The 20,097-nt window shown below is 43.1% G+C and overlaps 1 protein-coding gene across 2 annotated transcripts in view; it reads right to left on the bottom strand.

Annotated features, from left to right (window-relative positions):
- The window catches only part of clip3 (CAP-GLY domain containing linker protein 3), a 70,814-nt gene extending 50,960 nt beyond the window's left edge, over window positions 1–19,854 (bottom strand). For both annotated transcript variants that reach the window (XM_048618375.1, XM_048618376.1), the window contains exons 1-3: window positions 19,582–19,854; window positions 5,335–5,500; window positions 4,057–4,196 (exon numbers count right to left, since the gene is read on the bottom strand). In XM_048618375.1, coding sequence (XP_048474332.1) covers window positions 4,057–4,196; window positions 5,335–5,488 — 294 coding nt within the window. In that variant the 5' untranslated portion in view covers window positions 5,489–5,500; window positions 19,582–19,854. The remainder of the gene's footprint in view (window positions 1–4,056; window positions 4,197–5,334; window positions 5,501–19,581) is intronic.
- Between the last annotated feature and the right edge of the window lie 243 nt (window positions 19,855–20,097).

The following is a 20,097-nucleotide window of genomic DNA, read 5'->3' as shown; positions in this document are numbered from 1 at the left end:
ATTTATTTCAGAACCCCCTCCCCCTCCCCCATTTCTGAAGAAGGGTCTAGGCCCAAAACGTCAGCCTTCCTGTTCCTCTGATGCTGCTTGGCCTGCTGCGCTCATCCAGCTCGACACCTTGTTATCTCAGATTCTCCAGCATCTGCAGTTCCTACTATCTCTGAGACAACAACAATTTTTTTTAAGTGACAGATCATACTGAATTCGAATTTCACCTTCTGCCATGGTGAAATTCAAACTCACAGCCTCAAAACATTGGCCTAGGGTTTATGTTGCGAGCGACATGACCATTCAGAATCTACTGGCATCCCATCAAAGGTTTAAAAACAAAAAATGCAATAATCCCAATTGGTGAAACTGTTAAGGTCCAGTCGAGGTCTGATTGCAATTGGTTCTGATGCCCTGACCCAGAGAAGCTACCAAAACCCAAATGTTGGGCAAATTACCCCATTGAGACGTTCAGGCTGGTTAACCACTAGGATCAATTGGCTGCACTTGAGCTGGAGTTGGTCATCATTCTGCCAATATCAGAAAACGACAGGACCACATCCAAAAAGGCCCATACTGAAAAACACACGAGGCAGTTTTTCAAATAAAAGGACATTCAACAGTGGCAACAAACCAAAGCCTCACAAACCTTTGCCCATTGTGACCCCCACCTCGGTGTTTGGAGATTTGAGACAAGGCTCAAACATCAGACACACGTGAACAACTTTGAGTTAGACAAAACTTTTAATAAGAGAAAAAAAGTTCTCAGGTGGCCCCTGGAAGGCAAGAAAATAAAAAAAAATGTTGGGTGAAGGAATAGATGTCATGTCACTGGGGACAGTTTATAGGAGACGTAGCTGAAAGCTTTTGCAAAAACATGGGCTTTGAAAAAGGTTTTTGTTAGCAGGGGTGACTGGATATTGAGGTGGGTTAATAAAACTCTCAATGTCATCCTGTAGCAGATTAAAAATTCAAATGCAAAGTGCATCTCTCCAGTGCCCTGGAGTTACTGCCTCAGGTCTGTCTGTTGACTGAATGGTTCATATTACAGCAAGCAACACCACTCTTGTGGGAATAAATCATCGGGGACAGTAACATCTTATAAATCTAGATAGGTGGCTGGTTTGAGATCTGCCATCTGTGTGCTACAAGAGATCAGATTCTTGCTTCACTGGTCACTGTCATACATCAAGCATTACATCTAACACATCGGGTACCACCATTAGACACGTTCAGTTGAGAAAGTCCTTGGACTAAGTATAGACACCAACTCAAGGCCCTTAAGAATACCATCAAAGTTGTTCGAGACTGATTCTCCACAACTGCCGTGAGGACAAGCGTACTAACATCAGTGTCCTTGAAGCAGCCAATAGCACCAGCATCAAGGCTATGATCATCTGAAACCAAGTCCGCTGGGCCAGCCACACGCTTGGAATGATGACTGCCAAATCAAATCCTCTTTGCCCAGCTCAAGGAAGGCACTTGAATGAGAGGAGGACAAAGGAAGTGTTTCAAAAATGTCTTGAAGGCTTCCCTCAAGAAATGCAACACAGACGTGAATGCACGGGAGACCCTTGTTCAGGAGAAACTGATCTGGAGGAACCTCCATCATTAAAGGGGCACAATTCTTGGAGAACACACTTCAGCAGGAGTTAGCATGGAAAAAGAACAAGAGAAAGGATTGCCAACAGCTTCAACAATACACACAAATCTATCTCCCAGAAGCACCTGCCAAATGTATGTTTGGAGCTGGGCCTCTGGGATCAAGCTCATCAGCCACACAAGGCCCCACTGAACCCAGGACCAGTGACACGGAATTTCCGACGTGGGCAATCGTAGTCATTACTGAGTGATAGCCAATGACAACATGTGTTCACAGAATTAGAACAGTCTAGCCCATTATACCTATGCCATATATATTTCCTACATAATTCACGAGCTTGTATATCAACCTGAGGTCTACTTTAACCCTTCTCCAGGTGTTTTGTTTAACAATAACTCATACCGAGATTTGAACCTTTGGACCTGCTGAATGTTGGGTCACGGTGTTGAATATCTCAGCAACATCACCCCTTGAGAAACAGCTCTATCTCAAAAGACAAAGCTTCCACAGGCCTGAGGTCAGACAGTATCTGGCATGCCGAGCTTAATAGGTAACCTGCTCAGGGTGTATTCCCTCAGGACACCGCAGACACTGGCAGGTTTATGTGAAGCAAGCTAGGAGAAAGCTGACATAGAGAACAACCACTGCACAGATCGAGTGGACAGAATAAATTCAGAGTAGTAACAGGCCAATGTCACTTTGTACAACCACACAAAAGTCAACACCATCATCAAACTGTTTCATCAAAAGTGAAACTTTTTCGCCAATTCCTAAACGGGAGCAAATACCAAGTTGAATGAGAAGTAAAACTGGTGAAAGGTTACCTCCTGTGAGGATCCTCACATTACCTCTGTACATCATGGAAACCAAACCCGTACATCCAAAAAACACGTCACTGTGCCACCCACACACCCATGGTGTTGTTTAAAAACACACTAAAGACCACCCAAAGGAATGACCTGGTGCTTACCCTGCCATGAAGAGCAGTTTAATTACTGAAAGGCTACTGTCCTCTTCATGAAATTTGCTTATTCCTTTCCTGAGCACTGAGGCATTAAGAAATGATTAAAGAGATTGCATTGCCAGTCTCCCCTAATTTTAATGAAAGATCTAAACCTGAGGCTTTTGATCCCAAGAGACCATTGAATAGTAAAAAGTTGCAGCATGCTGCTATGCAGAGGGACCTGGGTGTCCTTGTGCATGAATCACAGAAGGTAAGTCTGCACGTACAACAAGTAATTAGGAAGGCAAATGGAATTTTGTCCTTCATTGCTAAAGGGATTGAAATAAAAAGCAGAGAGGTTATGTTGCAGCTGTACAAGGTGCTGGTGAGGCCACACTGTGTAGTACTGTGTGCAGTTTTGGTCTCATTACTTGAGAAAGGATGTACTGGCACTGGAGGGGGTGCAAAGGAGATTCACTAGGTTGATTCCGGAGTTGAGGGGATTGGCTTATGAGGAGAGACTGAGCAGATTGGGATTATATTCATTGGAATTCAGAAGATTGAGGGGGGATCTTATAGAAACATATAAAATTATGAAGGGAATAGATAAGATAGAAGTAGAGAGGATGTTTCCACTGGCAGGTGAAGCTAGGACAAGAGGGCATAGCCTCAAGATTAGAGGGAGCAGATTTAGGACTGAATTGAGAAGGAATTTCTTCACCCAGAGGGTTGTTAATCTATGGAATTCCTTGCCCAGTGAAGTAGTTGACGCTACTTCAGTAAATGCTTTTAAAAAAAAGGTAGATTTTTTTAAAACAATAAAGGAATTAAGGGATACAGTGAGAACGTGGGTAAGTGGATCTGAGTCCACGAAAGGATCAGCCATGATCTTATTGAATGGCGGAGCAGGCTTGAAGGGCCAGACGGCCTACTCCTGCTCCTAGCTCTTATGTTCTTATGTCCCAATATCAGACTGAATTAAGAGTTCAGTCTGGAGCTAATCACATGAATTACTTGAGCTCGTCAATTCTTGATCTGTTCAATTAAAATTAAGCAATTTGTTTTCAGCAGTTCATGGGATGTGGGCTTCATTGGCTGGGTCAGTAGTTATTGTCCATCTCTAACTGCCCTTGAGAAAATGATAGTGAACGCTGTTGTCCATGTGCTGTAGGTGCATTCTTAATGAGAGTTCCAGCATTTTGACCCAGCGACGCTGAAAGAACACCCGACATATTTCCAAGTCAGGATGGTGAGTGGCTTGGAGGGGAACCTGCAGGGGGCAGTGTTCCCATGTCTCTGCTGCCCTTGTCCTTCTAGATGGTACTGGTTGTGGACTTGGCAGGTAATTCCAAATGTTTTGGTCACTGTATTAGATTAAATCACACAGTAAACTGCCTTTAAAGTCAGGCATTTCCTCAGTTTTTAAATCTTTTTGGCTTAAGATATTCCAAAACAGTGTTTCCAATTGTGCGTAAGTTTCAAATAAAAATCAGCTTCCAGAAGAACATCCACAGTGACTCACCTCATTTCCAATGACGTCGATCCTATGCTGCACCTGGGGGACCCACTGTCTGATGATAGCAAAGAGCTCAGCGATGGTGGTCTGGGGGTCAAACAGGATTTCTTGACAGGCCGGGTCATTTGGATCGAAGAATGTAAAGGCTGCAGAGAAACATTTTTCAACCAATCACTGTCATATTAACCTGTTGCCATGCACAGGTGAGCACCCAAAGATTCAGGGGCCACCATCGGGATCTAGATCCCAGTTACAACATCAACTGAAGCCCTTACAGATGGCAAGGTACCAGATAACCACATTTCCCTTAAAGATTTATAGTTGTCTAGCATCTTTGATGTGGGAAATGCCTCAAGAATTGAGCATTAAGTCTTGCTGAGAGAGTTACTGAGAGTACAGTCCAAAAAATAGCTTTGGCACAGCCAAGTCAGGAGGGTTTAGGAGAAGATTTCCAGTAACTGGGCAGGGGAACAGATGTAACTGGTAGAGTTCAGGATGAGTTGGGAGCTGGTTGAGATCAGGATATCAGCCAGGAGTCAGTTATAGAAAACCTGCTTAGGAGGTGGGGAGGACAAAAATCTGGGTATGCATGTTACTGGTACTGAATGAGAGTTCATGACGTTTGGAGATGTGACTGAGCAGGAATAGGGTTGGACTGAATAGGGCATTTGAAGCAGAGTTCAGGAACAGTTAGAGCAAGAGAGGCTGAACTGCAGTCTTTACCGCTGAATTGAGCAGGCGGGGGGAATAGTTTATGGAGTAACTTACAGAGGATTCAGGACATTGTGTGGGTCAAATGGAAGTGGTTCTGGCTCATCTTAAATCTGATGGTCACAGCTTCTGCCAAAGCAGAAATATGGAGTACTCGTAGCAGATAGCTCCGCGCAGTGTGAAGGGAATCACCTACATGTCTCCTGGCTGTGACACCTCCATTCTGCTACATCCAGACGCCTGGGTCTAGTTCTGAAGTAAAAGGGCATTGTGTTGAGTTATGATGAGGTAAGATGGGAGGGATTTGTGTGTGTGGGCTGAAAATGGCTATTCTCCTAGTGTGACGACTTTGTAACGTCTTGTCAGTGTCCTTTACCAAGATTTGGAAGATGAGAGGTCACCAAGGGAAAAGGTGATTGAGGTGTTTTTTAAGAGGGTTGTTGGTGGCTGTTTGGCCACATCAGAGTGCATGGTGTTGCAGAGTCAGACATTGGGATCCTTCGTGATCGGGGCGGTCATGGACCCGAGAGCTCAGCATCAGGTTCAATGCCAATTACAGCTCAAAGCAGTTACCATAATCCTTCGGCAGTGGTGCTGGGGCAGACGGGTGAATGACAGGCTTTTTGCGTCTCTCTAGAACCGGGCTCTGGAACTCTGCCGGCTGATGCTCCTGGGGCTCTTTGTGCTCTTCCTCTGAAGCAACATCCATCACATTTTCTTTCGTCATTTTCAATAGTTTCTGAAAAACAAACATCCTGTCCCTTGATTCAGAACAATTAATCACTGCTGGACAATAAACAATCACTGCCTTTGTTTAGAAACAAACTCAGCTGTCAATTTTGTCTTGGTGAGTATTTAATTATAAATATACAATGTGATGAGGTATTCTCATTATCTCGGTCCTTATAGCAATTTGACCATGGGGAAAATGACCTGGTTCTCAGGCTTTGTAAATAAAAGACTGTTTCCGCTTACAGGAACATCCAGGACCAGGGGCATAATCTCACTATAAGGAGTTGCACATGAAGAGATAAGAAGGTAATGAATCTGTGGCATTCTTGACCACAGAGGGCTGTGAAGGCGGAAGTAGGGGAGTTGATGGTCTAGTGGTATTATCGCTGTACTGTTAATCCCCAGGGACCTAGGCAAGGTTCTGAGGACCTGGTTCAAATCCTGCCATAGCAGACATGGAATCTGAATCCAATAAATATCTGGAATTAAGAGTGTAATGATGATCATTGTCAATTTCTGGGGCAAAACCCATCTGGTTCACTAATGTCCTTTCCCTGTCCTTTAGGGAAGGAAACTGCCATCCTTACTTGGTCTGGTCTACACGCGACTCCAAACTGGGCAATTGGGGATAGTCAGTGACACTCTCATCCCATGAATAAATAAAAATAATGATTTTTTTAATCAGTAAGAGCATCAAGAGTTATGGGGAAAAGGCGAGAAAGTGGAGTTGAGAATTATCAGACCAGCAATGATCTCATTGAATGGCAGAGCAGATTCAGTGAGCTGAATGGATGACTTCTGTTCCTATGTCTTATGGTCTTATGAGACGACAGCTTTCAAATACCACAAAAACTAGGCAATAAGTCACAGTCTATCAGTAATACTGTTTTTAAAATGTATTTTTTTAATGAAACGCATTGACTTAGTGTAAGGAAGTCCAAGCAACAATTCCTTGGCCTGTGTGGTTGTCCACTGCGACCTTTTGAGTGGGGGTGGTGCAAGAGACATGAAACACTTCTGCTCTGCGCATGGAATCAACCACCAGGATTGCCAACTCTGCTTGGCCGTATGCGGAGGAGTTCATCACATGACCTCCCATCGTTAACCATCATTGACCATCAGAGACATCCATCAACCCACAGCCAATTGAGAAACAAGCAGACTACTTGGTTGGGTGAACCTCAACTTCAGTGAATAGCTCCTTCTCTTCCCAATCTCCAACATTTTCTCCATTGTTAATAAGAGGAAAACCTTAAAGAAAATTTAGAAAGTTTTAAAACCTTTTTTAATACATCCCAATGATATTAGCCTCTTGGATGCAGCAGTTCCTTGGATGAGATGCAAGCCCCAGTTACAATCCAGACATCACCTATGGAATTAAATTCAACAAATCTGGTATTTTATGGGCTGGCATTGGAAAAATTCATCATTGAAGCTCATTGTAAAAACCCAATTGATGCATCGATGTTCTCCCAAAAAGGGAATCTAACATCCTTACCCAGTCTGGCCCACGTTTGACTCCAAACCTGTAGTTCTTAGTTGACTCAAAGTCCTCTGAAGTGGCCAAGCAAGATGGGAAACAATGACATTTCCCGCACCCGAGACTGACTGAATAATGTCAAGTCTGACTTCAAAAGAAAGTCAGAGAGAGTTTTTATATGATAAAGTTGGTCATGAGAAAGGGTGAATTCATCCAGTGGAACTCACTACACTGGGGTTGCCTTTGACACAGTAACCTAAACTATTAATACCAAACCCTATATGTTCCAGTACTTGATCAGGTTACAGGCCCAATCCAGTGGCTTTGTTCAATAATTAATGGCTATGTTGCAGACTAGAGTTGCATAAAGAGTTAAACCACTATAATAATTAAAAAGCCAAATGCTCAGCACATTTTTTTTTAACCAATCTGGAGACTGCTTCCTAAATAGGGCTTTCAAATTAAGCTCTCAGTAGGGGCAGGGGTGGCAGAGCAGCAGCTGACTGAAACATTTGTTTCTCACGTCAGCGGTAAAGGACAAGTATTTATTAAGCAGCTTTCACAAACACAGCATGCTCCAAAGCTCCTCTAATTCTGGCGTTTTCCATATCTTTTAATTTTACTTGCTCTGTCATTGGCGGCCATGCCTTCACACACCTGGGTACTGAGCTCAAAGATTCCCTCTCGCTTTGTTCCTTCCAAATGCTCTTAAAACCTAGTCCTGTTTCCCAGACTTTTGGTGATCTGCCCTAATTGCTCCTTTTGGAGCTTGGTAATTTATTTTTGATAAATTGTTCCTGTGCAGCTCTTTGGGACATGTTATTATGATAAAGGGGCCATATAAAGGTTACTGTGAAGATCCTGCCTTCTCAACCTCACCCTTTGCCTGAGGAACGGTGACCCTCAGGTTAAACCACAATACCACTCATCTCTCTCTCTCACGATCTCTCTCTAATGCGACAGCAGTCCCATGGTCCTCTGGGACTACAGCGACCTTAATTACATATAAAGGTAATTGCCTTCAGTTATTGTTATTTACAGCCAATGCAGTACTTTGTGAAGTGTAATTCTAGGTGGGGAGGCGATAGCCTAGTGCTATTATCACTGGACTGTTAATCCAGAGACCCAGATAATGTTCTGGGGACTCGGGTTCGAATCCCGCCAGGGCAGATGGTGGAATTTGAATTCAATAAATATCTGGAATTAAAGGTCTAATGATGACCATGAATCTGTTGTCGATTGTCGGAAAAACCCATCTGGCTCACTAATGTCCTTTAGGGAAGGAAACTGCCATCCTTACCTGTTCTGGCCTACATATGACTCCAGACAGCAATGTGGTTGGCACTTCACTGCCCTCTAGACAATTAGGGATGGGCAATAAATGCTGCCTAGCCTGTGATGCCCTCATCCCATGAATGAATTTAAAAAAGTCACTATTTATAAATGTAGGAAATATTAGGGTTCGATTGCAATGTAAGCTGTAAGGACTGGAAGTTTCCCCTCACTGCTGGTGTAATTAAGTTGGCACTAGGTGGAAACGGAGGCTTAGAAATCCCTAGAATTTTCAGTTTAGTGACCAGGTGACCTACTGCCGCATCTCAATTTGATACTAATCCGCACTACGTGGGCAATCTCAGACAGAGAGTTAGCTGTGGTTGATGCAGTTACAGGATCATCCACTGAAGTTGGGTTATTAAGTTTTTCCAACAATTTTCCACCTCTGAGAACATCCCTAACCTTGCTAAATCCGGACTTCCCGAAGTCTTTTATTTTAAACAGCCAATGAAGGACTTTTGAATTACAGTCTCTATTGTAATGTTGGAAATATAGCAGCAAATTTAGACACAGCAAGCCCCCATAAAAAGCAATTTGATGATGAATACATAACCTACTTTAGCAAAGACAATTGAAGAATAAATATTGGTCCAGGACACCAGGGAGAATTCCCCTGTTCTTCTTCAAACTGGGACCACAGAATCTTTTACATCTGCCTGAAAAGACAGGCCTCATTTCATTGTCTCATCTGAAAGTCACGAGCTAATTTTAAAACACACAGAAACAGAAGGTGTTGGAGAAACTCAGCAGCTCTGACAGCATCTGTGGGGAGGGAAACAGAGTTAACGTTTCGAGTCCAGTGACCCTTCTCCTTTCCAAGTGCTGTTTAATATGGAGGGGTACGGATTCATCTACCTAGGGCAGGGAGAAAGAGATAATCAGCAGGAGGTTTCCTTGCCCAAGTTTGACTTGATGCCATGAAACTTCCTGAGATCTGAAGTCAATATGGAGTACTCCCAGGTCAATTCCTTCCTCGTGACTGTGTACTACTGTTCTACCGTCGCTTCCAGTGGAGCGGGACATACCCAGGAACGGTAATGACATTGTCTGGGATATTATGTGTAAAGGTATGAACCCGTGGACATGTCTGTAACAGAATTCTGCTTGACGAGTCTGTGAGACAGCACTCCCAATTCTGGTACAAGCCCCCATATGTTGGTAAGGAGGATGTTGCAGGATTGACCATATCACAGTAGAGGAGATGTTGGAAGTATTAGAATGTATGAAGGTGGATAAATCACCTGGTCCTGACCAGATATATCCAAGAGCCCTGCAAGAGGCTAGAGAAGAAATTGCGGGGGCCCTGGCTGAAATATTTGTATCATTGTTAGCCACAGGTGAGGTCCCGGAAGACTGGAGGTGTGCCTCAAGGGTCAGTGCCGGGCCCATTGATATAGATAACAATGTTCAAGGCATGATTTGTAAGTTTGCGGATGACACTAAAATAGGCGGTATCGCGGACAGTGAGGAAAGTTATCAGAAATTGCAGCAGGATCTTGATCAGCTGGGGAAGTGGGCCGAGAAATGGCAAATCAAGCTTAATAGAGATAAATGTGAGGTGTTGCATTTTGGAAAGTCAAATCCAGGTAGGAGTTTCATGGTGAATGGTAGGACCTTAAGGAGTGTAGTGGAACAGAGGGACCTTGGAGTTCAGGTACACGATTCTCTGAAAGTGGAGTCACAGGTAGACAGGGCAGTGAAAAAGGCTTTTGGCAAACTGGCCTTCATCAGTCAGGGCACTGAGTATACAAGTTGGGAAGTTATGTTGCAGTTGTACAGGACGTTGGTGAGGCCACACTTGGAGTACTGTGTTCAGTTTTAGTCACCTTGCTATGGGAAGGAGGTTATTAAACCGGAAAGAGTGCCGAGGAAATTTACAAGGATGTTGCCAGGACTCAAGGGACTGAGTTATAGGGAAAGGTTAGACAAGCTAGGACTTTTTTTGTTTAAGAGCACAGGAAACTGAGGGGGGATCCGTAGAAGTGTATAAAATCATGACAGGCATGGATAGGATGACTGCACTCAGTCTTTTTCCCAGGGATGGGGAATCGAGGATAAAGAGCATCAATTTAAGGTGAGAGGGGGAAGAATACATCAGAACCTGACCGGCAACTTTTTTTTTTTTGTTTACACAGAAGGTGGTACATATATGGAATGAGCTGCCAGCAGAAGTGTTACAGGCGGGTACAGTAACAACAATTAAAAGGCATTTGGACTAATACATGGATAGGAAAGGTTTAGAAGGATATGGGCCAAGTGCAGGGAAATGGGGTTAGCGTGGATGGATATTTTGGTCAGCATGGACCAGTTTGGGCTGAAGGGCCTACCTCCATGCTGTACGATTCTATGACTCTACGATAGAACTGTTTTTGTACATCTGCCGTGGTGGGATTCAAACCTGCGTCTCCAGAACATTACCCGAGTCTCTAGATCACTTGCCCAGTGGACAATATCACTCCGCCACCACTTCCCCACTCAGCCTCCCCATTGTATCATTTCTAGCCTTTTGAAAGAGCTATGCAATTTGTCCTTTTAAAATAACATCTCGACAATGTGAGGTGTTCAACAGTTGCTTGCAATTAAATCTAAAGCACAATCCTCCAGAATTTCTGCTGGCAGTTCCAAAATGCAATAGTGACAGATTCCAAAATTCCCAATACAGCAGAGGATCAACGGACATGTCTGTCGATTTGCAGGTATCTGAATTCTTAAGTATAAAATATTTGTATGTTCTAGATTAAATCCTGGTTTGAACCACAATTCAAGTGAAAATCCAGGTCTCAATAAGGTCTACTGAGAACTTCGACCACCTCAACCCATTAATGCACATGTGGGCTGACGGAAGTGACGGTGCTGGTGTTCTCTCAGAAATGCGGGCCACAAAGTCTTTTTGATTTGAACAATGATGATATGCTGCTATCTGGAGCGATGGCTGTACTTCGATTCAATGGTTGATTAGGCGGACACAGTTTTTTTGCTTGTTTCAGAATTCTTTCTTCAAACCTTTCTAGGTTTTCCTTCTTTCTTTCGCAATGCACAAAGAGATTGCGAGATGGATGCTTTCTATTTGCAGGCTCTGGATGTTTTGTTTTTCTCTTCTCTGTTGCTGGCCCAGCACTTAGAGCATTTTAAACACTGCAGTTCAACCAGAAGGCTGCTGTTGGGCAGAATTACTCCAACTGAAAAGACTCTCGGTGCTGCTCAGTCTTTAATTCCCCCTCTTACACTTCAAAACGCAACACGGTATCACACAGCTCAAGAAATATGCAACATCTGATTTTTTTTTAAGCTGCGAAACTCTCCTGGCATTTCACTGCAACTTCCATTTAAATACACAGTCGCAAGATAAAAAATGTGGTCCGTTACATTGTGCAAAATAAAATCACTGCTACTTTTTCCTAACACAGCAAGACGGTTTATTATTGTTCAATAAAGACAAACCTGCTGATCCTTTTCTAAGGAAACAGAAACAGCATTTCTGCTCCCCTCCCCTCTCTGTTACTACTAATTGTTGAAAATAAATGAATTAAAATATTGATCAGCTAACCAATTAAAGGGAGTGATTTCTGATACAAGGCTATTTTGACTGGTTATTAGGCAAATGTAAAAAGGACATTCTGCTGCTGAGTTACCATTAGGAACCAGTCAATTACTGAGAGATGGGTTCTATCCTGTAATTTATCATTGCAGCCACTGCCATAGCAATTAGAAACTAAAAGTCAAACATCTAAACAAACAAAAAACAATTCTCTGCTTCCTCTTCGGATTTAGATTTTTTTTTTGTTTTTCCTTAAATAGGAAACGACGAAGACAGGTGAAATCCAACTGTTAGACACCGCGTGGGCTGAATTAAGAAAAGGAGCCAAATCAGGAAGTCATGATTAGAGAATGTGAGCTTGTGTTTAATCACTCTATTTCAGTGCGACTGAGGGAGGGAAGAATTGCGTAGCTCTGAGATTTCAAAGCAGAATTAAATAGATGGTGAATAACTCTTCATTTCAGCATCGTAGAAGAAATAAAAGCACATCTGCAGTTAAATAAAAATCAGTGGTGGTGGTGTTAGGGGGGCGCGGAGAAGGAAAGAAGAAGGGAAATAATTCAGTAATGACCCATGGTTGCAATAAGAAACGAGAGCTGAGAAATGTGACAGAAGGACAGGCTTGAGGTTGGCGAAGGATTGGTCACCTATCCTGTCTGAAGCTATAAACAATCAGAACATGCCAATTAAATCTGCAAGTCTGGGGCCAGTTATTTTAATGCAGCAGTGAAAAGCAATATTACCAAAATAACAGTCACAACCCTCCAAGTAATATTCACTCGCGTTATCTTGGCCCTAAGTGACTTTCACTTATTTTTAAACTGCCCACCCACACCTCCCCCAGGTCTAGACTCCCTCCAGTCAGAAGAAACATCTTACCTGCATTTATCTTATTAAGAATTTGGTAAATTTCAATGAGATCACCTCTCATTCTTCGAAACTCTTGAGAACACAGGCTCAATTTATCCAGTTGGACATCCCGGGAAGAAGTCTGGTAAACCTGTGTTGCGGTCCCCCTTTGGCAATAACATCTTTCCTCAGATAAGGAGGCCAAAATGGCACATGCTCTGCTAAATCCGCTCTTCCATTTGTCTGAGCAATGTATGCATTCATAACATGGAACACTGTTGGCACTGAAAATGACCATGGAACTATCCAGTGTACTCGCACTTTGTAGCTCCCACATATAGCTCCGTGGTGGCATTTCAAATCAGTTTGCAGGCACTTTTATTTTTAAAATGTGGTAAATGCATGATCCTGCCTTTACCACCATTCCAGACAGTGAGTTCCAGCACCCCACCATCCTCTGGGTGAAACTGTTTCTCCACCACTTCCCTTTGACCCTTCTCCAAATTATTTTAAATCTAAATCCCTCTCTGCTAAAGAAAACAGATTCTTCCTATCCAATCTATTTAGTGTCACCACCATTTTATCCATCTCAATTAAATCCCCTCTCAGCCATCTTGCTTCCGAGCAAAACAACCCCAACCTGTCCAAGTTTTCCTCATTGTTAAAATTCTCCAGTCCTGGTAACGTCTTGAAGACCTCCTCTGCACCCTCTCCAATACTTCTTTCCTGTAAACTGGCAAGCAGGCTATTTGCAGTTGTCTAGTTCCAGCCTAATCTGTGTCTGACACGGTGAACCCTTTTCCCTTACACTCTTGGGGTCAATTTTAAGGGACACCCATGGGTGGGAAAGCAGACAGGTGGACCTGTAAATTAGGGTACTGTGCCAATGGCTGTGTGCCCCCTGCCAGCCCAGCTGCAATTTTACGAGTAACAGAGGAGGCATCATGTAGGCTGACCTACCCATGGCCCAGTTGAGGCTCCACAGGGCTGGAGGGAAGCTAGAGGGGAGACCTGCTCCATACTAAAGGATGTTGTTGCCTGAAAAACTAAAGTGGCGCAAGCTGACTAAGCAGAGTCGGGTTTCTCCCCGGCGTTTACATTGGCGTGTTGGGAACCCCCCCTCCCAGTTTATATTCCAGCCAAATGTCTCAGTTAATAAAGTATTCCAGATGCTTTCTTGAACACTGTATCTACCAATCATGTCAACTGACCCAAGTTCCACTGAAAGCCAAGGCCCAGGTCCCAAAGACTAACTCATTTACTTCTCATTTCTAATTCTCAGCAGCACCACAAGGACAATTAGAAATATGCTGCTAAAGGATTGAGTAACAGAGCGTTAGAATGTCCTTTCTCCTCTTAGACCTGGGACTGATGCCAACTTGATCAGACAGTGCCTTTGTGTGTGCTCCCGCTTCTTTCTGTAAATGTCGCGCTCTAAGTGAAATCACCTGCCAACCTTGGTACCCATTGGGCACAAGTGCATGGAGAAGAATGACCCTTTATTTCTCACAACAATGCTTTCTCACAACAATGGATTGATTCAGACTGTTTTCTACACCACAAGGACAGTCACACAAAATACAGAGTCATACTGTTTGCCAAAGTAGGGGGTTGGGACCCCAAGAAGGCAGCAATCTTAAAATGCCACAAGCTCTAGCTACCAGGGAACTCCCACTGGTTTACAACAGCTGTGCTCCTGCTCTAACAAGCCCTCCAACTCTCACAGCTACACCCCGGCCAACCCACTCCAAACCCACAGTCCGTCACCAACCTTTACTCTTCTCCCCCACCCCTCCACAGAGGTCAACGAGGGACCATAACAATTTTCAAACCTTAAAACGGGCTCACGGTGGGAAAAGCATGGGAAGCGCTGCATTAGGGTGAGCGGTGATCAATGATGGGTTAGAGGCACTCCAAATGTCACAGAAGGCCTTTTGTAATAGTAAAGGCTGTGGTTTTGTGGCTCTGTGGGACTGGTGCAAAACTCCCATGGGCATCTATATACGAAGTGCCCCATAATATCTGGTGCTTTCCCTATCCTTACGTGGGACTCATACACCTCCTGTAGATGCTGATCCTCATCTTTACAGCCTTCTAGACTCAACACTGAGTTCAATAATTACATATTGAGTCAATCCTCCCAACATGGCTTTGGGCGGCACAGTGGTTAGCCCTGCTGCCTCACAGCGCCAGGGACCCGGGTTCAATTCCACCCTCAGGCGACTGTCTGTGTGGAGTTTGCACATTTTCCCCGTGTCTGCGTGGGTTTGCTCCGGTTTCCTCCTACAGTCCAAAGATGTGCAGGCTAGGTGGACTGGCCATGCTAAATTGCCTGTAGTGTTCTGGGCTGTGTAGATTAGGTGGGTTATAGGGGGATGTGTCAGGGTGGGATGCTCTGAGGGTCGGTGTGGACTTGTTGGGCCAAAGGACCTGTTTCCACACTGCAGGGATTCTATGGCTTTGGTCTTAATCTTGTTCTTCTTGCTTTCCCCTTGGACAGCAACTCTTCATCATTCTGCCATTCAGACCTCCTGCGCCCCCATCTTTCGTTTCTGTACTTGTCTCATTACTACTTCCTTTGCCTTAGCTTCATCCATAATATTCATCACACAGATTCCCTTTGGTTCTTTTACTAGCCCTCCCTCATCTTACATTTCTAACTTTTCAGATGTATAACATGGAAACAGACCCTTTGGTCCAACTTGTCCTTGCCAACCACATATCCTAAATTAACCTAGTCTCATTTACCAGCATTTGGCCCATATCCGTCTAAACCCTTCCTATTCATGTACCCATCCAGTTGTCTTTTAAATGCTGTAATTGTACCACCCTCCACCACTTCCTCTGGCAGCTCATTCCATACATGCACCATCCTCTGATGAAAGGCCACATACAACCTAACACTTAACTCTATCCCTCTCTCTGCAGACCTTGCCAGACCTGTTAGGTATTTCCAGTGGTTTCTGTACTTGTTTCTGTCTACCATCCACATTATTTTGTTTCTGGTTTGGAATTTGTTGACTTTCAGACTAGATGGATAAAACATCCTATTTCCCCATCACTGATATTTGTCAACAGAAAATACACCCCTATTTTTCATTCAACTCTCCATTTCATAAGCAAACCTGCAATTTGACTTGAACCCTCAAATCCTCTCCTGAAAGCACTAACTCATACAGTTTGATACACTGAGATACAGTTTCAAAGTTACAGGCTACACTACAAGAGTTTGAGCAATGAATACTGGGCCTATTCAAGTATTTGGGAGGTGGTGCAATTATTAACTGAATCAAAATCAAAATATTGAGGGTACTAGAGATCAAAAATAAAAACAGAAAATGTTGCAGAAACTCAGTGGGTCTGGCAGCATCTGTGGAGAAAGAAACAGAGCTAACGTTTCAAGTCCAATAGGAGTCTTCTTCAGACCTCTGATATTTCTATATGGACTTCACATAGAGCCAGAGTCTTACAGCACAGAAACAGGCCCTTCGATCCAACCAGTCCATGTCAAACAGTATCCCAAACTAAACTAGTCCCACCTGCCTGCGCTTCTGGCCAATATACCTTTTCTATTCATGTACTTATCTAAGTATCTTTTAAACATTGTAACTGTGCCCACATCCACCACTTCCTCAGGAAGTTCATTCCACAGGCAAACTATCCTCTGTGTAAAAAATACATGCCTTGTGTCTTTTTTAAAATCTCTCTCAGTTTTCACCCTAAAAATATCAACCTGGTGAAGCCACCAAACAGGACTACTTGCAGGCCTAACAGCATAAGCAACAATGATAGACAGAGCTAAGAGATCCCACAATCAATAGATCAGATCGTTGCTCTGCATCATGGAGCTTACCAGACAGTGACCAGGAGCAAAACTTCCTGCTGATATTTCCTTCCTCTAGATAACAGCTATCCCATACAACACCATCCCCAATCTCCAAAGTCCACCTGCAGCACTCATGTGGTTACTAAGGTGGAACACAGCAAGGATCCTGGGATCTTCCTGAACTGTTCATCTCCATAAAAAACTCAGCACATGAAACTAAATCCCTTTCTTCATTAAAATTCTACAAGAATATTCTTAATCACAGTGGATAATGCGATCGAAATTTCACAAAATTAAACTTAGCTCTTCTAACAGTAGCAATCTTACAGACTTCACTGTCAATATTAGTTTATTAAAAACAAACTTTTACAAACCAGAGCTCACACTGTCACCATAAAGATTTTTTTTTAAAGCCACACTTTCTTTATTGTATCGTTTACCTAACATACAGGCTGAAGCTTGCAAAAATGGCATTGTCTGCAAAACATAATCAAACTCAGGCTGTGTCTACGTCCAGTAAGACATTAAAGGCCTTAAAAAGGAAGGAACCACCTTCGGTTTTGATCACCGCACTTAACTACAAGAATATGATGAATCTTGAGATGAGATAAATGTACCAGAACAGTTCCAGGGATGAGCGTTAGGTTGGAGAAGCTGCAGCTTGGAGCGAGGGAGACTAGGGAGGTGGGGTGGATTTAAGGGAGATGTACAAAATTGTAATAGGTTTAGATAAGGTAGGCCAAGATTTGTTGCTTCTGTTAGCTGAAGGTACAAGGACTAGTGGATGCAACTTTAAGGTTTTGGGCAAGAGATGCGGAGGAGGTGTAAGGAAGAACTTGTTTTACACAATGCTTGGGAACAAAATCTCCTGTCGACATGGGGTTTGAATGGAAACAATCAATGATTTCAAAAGGATGTTTAATGGGCATTTAAGGGAAATAACTAGTGGGGATAAGGAAACAGAGCAGTGGAATGGCACTGACTAGATTGTTTTACTAAGATCAGGGCTGAATGTGCTCCTTCTCTACTATTAAAACGTTATAACATTGTCTCATATTAGCAACATAATATATTCCATGTTAATAAAAGAATAATACATTGTACATTTCAGGCTTTAATACTCCTGATATTACAAAACAGGGCATCAACTGCCTTGGTGTCAGTGAAAGCCATGGGAGTCCTGGTAATATTAGTACAATTTTTGAGCTGGTTCTGAGCCAAGGATTCACAGGAGGAAGGTGGGTTGACACCTGTTATTCTCCATATGGTGTGTTCCTGCTCTCAGCACGTACCTTGATGACAGAGTCAATTGAAGGAAAAGCTTCTCCCCAAAGAGTTAAGAGGAAAGGGAGAGAAAACTAAAGGTTCAGTGACCCTGATAGTTGCTTGTGAACTTCAGAAAAAATGAGTAGTCAAGAGGCAACTGTCAGGCAGGTTCACCACTCTGGGGCATGCTGTGCTGCACTGGAGGAGATATACTTACATCAAAAATTGAATGGGAAGGCAGAATTAATTGAAAAACATTCCGACATGGGTGGATTTGTGCTGAGTCTGTTGTTCAGAGCTGATGTCAATGCCAGGAATTAAATTTTGAGTGTTGGCAGAGGAAAAACTGGGAGAAAGCAGGGAGAGGAGAGGAGAGGAGAGGGTTGGGTAGAAGGAAGTGGGGAAAGGGTAAGAGGAATGAGTGGGAGAAGAGCTGGGGAAGGAGACAAAGGAGAAGAGGCAAAGGGAGAGGTGGAAAAAAGGAAGTGTGGAAAAGGGGAAAGTAATCTCTCTCTCCCACAAAAATTAAAAAGCACCATTCATATTTGAAATGTGTGCAGGTACTGAAATAATTACAGGAGTCTGAGAAAGAGCATTCACCTTTACCAGGACCTTAGCCTGGTAATGCATAGGCTGTTCAAGTGGAGTAAAGTTAACCCTTTCAATTCCACAGCCTTTTCATGACTTGGCCGAAATGGACTACCCAAATCGACTGCTAGACAAAGATGCTAGTCAAATTCATTAATATTTCAAAAGATTTCATCTGAAAATAAAAGCAATTGAAAGCATTTGGTTAGAGTGTGGGACGACTCCTCTTAAAATGTTTTGTTTATACAGACATCACAAAACATTGAATTCAAATCACCCAAATGTAACATCTAAAACCAGTTGTGTTCTTAGAATTTTTCTATTGTACCATTCACTGGATATAAAAAGCATTCAGAGATTTTACTTTATATTCCAAATATTTACTATCCATACACTATGTATAAAACATGAGAAAGGAACCGCCATCACTTTAACATCAAGTGAATTTTCTGATGAATGTTAAACTTTTTCAGCAATGATTTAACTTATGAAAAATATTCTGTAAATATTGGATAATCAGTTTGCATCATCTACCAGACGACAGAATCAGTTCTAGTCGAGAGCCCTGGGTTTGAGGTTTGTAAAACGGCGTATCAAACCTACATTTCATAATATGAAATGGTTATTTTAGAACGATTATTTCTAATATACCAAGTTTTGGGAGACCAGATTATTTACAATATGAACATATTTTACAAGTCCATTCTATAATAATAATCAAACACCCTTAGGAAATTATATAATTCAACCCGCGTTGCTAATCAGTTTTCTGCCCTGCTTTGCTTTTTTTTTGTTATTTTCGCTGCCTCCCCATTTAGCCCGGGATACCAAACAATAGAGAAGGGGAAACAGCAGCAACCTTGCATGGATTGCAACCTGCGTCACTGAAAGAGTACAAGACACACCACGGTCAGAGAAACCATGTATTCTCCACATCCCTGGCCTGGAGAACCGAATGCTACTCATTCGCCTTCGCCAAACGTTAAGCCTGGGAGGAAAACAACAATTGAAGGAGCGACCCGTCCCCGTCAAAGCCTGTCAATATCACCTGGGGACCAGCGCCCCGACAAGCGCAACAGCCACGGGTAGGAATATAATGCTGCAGTTGTTGCAATTTCATCGACGTTGCAGCGCGACCAAATCGCCACATTCAGAATTTTTTAAAAAACACACGAGAAGATTTCAGTCATTGTCATGCAATCCTACCGGAGTAGCTCAGCTCCACCGCCTGCCTGGTGCTGATCCGAGCTGTTTGGATCTCTAGTCATTCAGAAGCGGCTGACGACTGGGGCTGAACCCAGCCGCCTGCGTCACGGCAACTCCTCCTGGCCTCTGAGAATTGATCAGTCAGTGCTGCACCCGAGGCTGCAAATTCTAGAAAACACTCTCGTTCAGGTAGTGCTGACTGCAATGGGGACAAATGTTCAGTACCTTGCACCCCGCCTGGAGTGTGGCATTACCGTTTTGATGGACAATCCAGACTCAAGCAGAAATCCACCACAATAAACACGTTTTCAGATTGTGGATAAAGTAACAGGTTTTCATCCATTTGACTGATGCTTTCCCCTTACGCTCAAGAGGAAAATAATCTCCTTAACAGCATGTTCCTAGAATAATAAATCTATATCCATTAAATATTAAATGTGATTGCTCGGGTTTGCATTTCATTTGAAGAATCTTCAGTCTGGGTTACTATATGTAGTATGTGGCCCTTCGAAACTG

The sequence above is a fragment of the Rhincodon typus genome, chromosome 39 (assembly GCF_021869965.1).
Source record: "Rhincodon typus isolate 14 chromosome 39, sRhiTyp1.1, whole genome shotgun sequence".
NCBI classification, from domain to species: Eukaryota; Metazoa; Chordata; class Chondrichthyes; order Orectolobiformes; family Rhincodontidae; genus Rhincodon; species Rhincodon typus.
The sequence above is the reverse complement of the archived record's forward strand: the minus strand, read 5'-3'. Positions and strand labels throughout refer to the sequence as shown.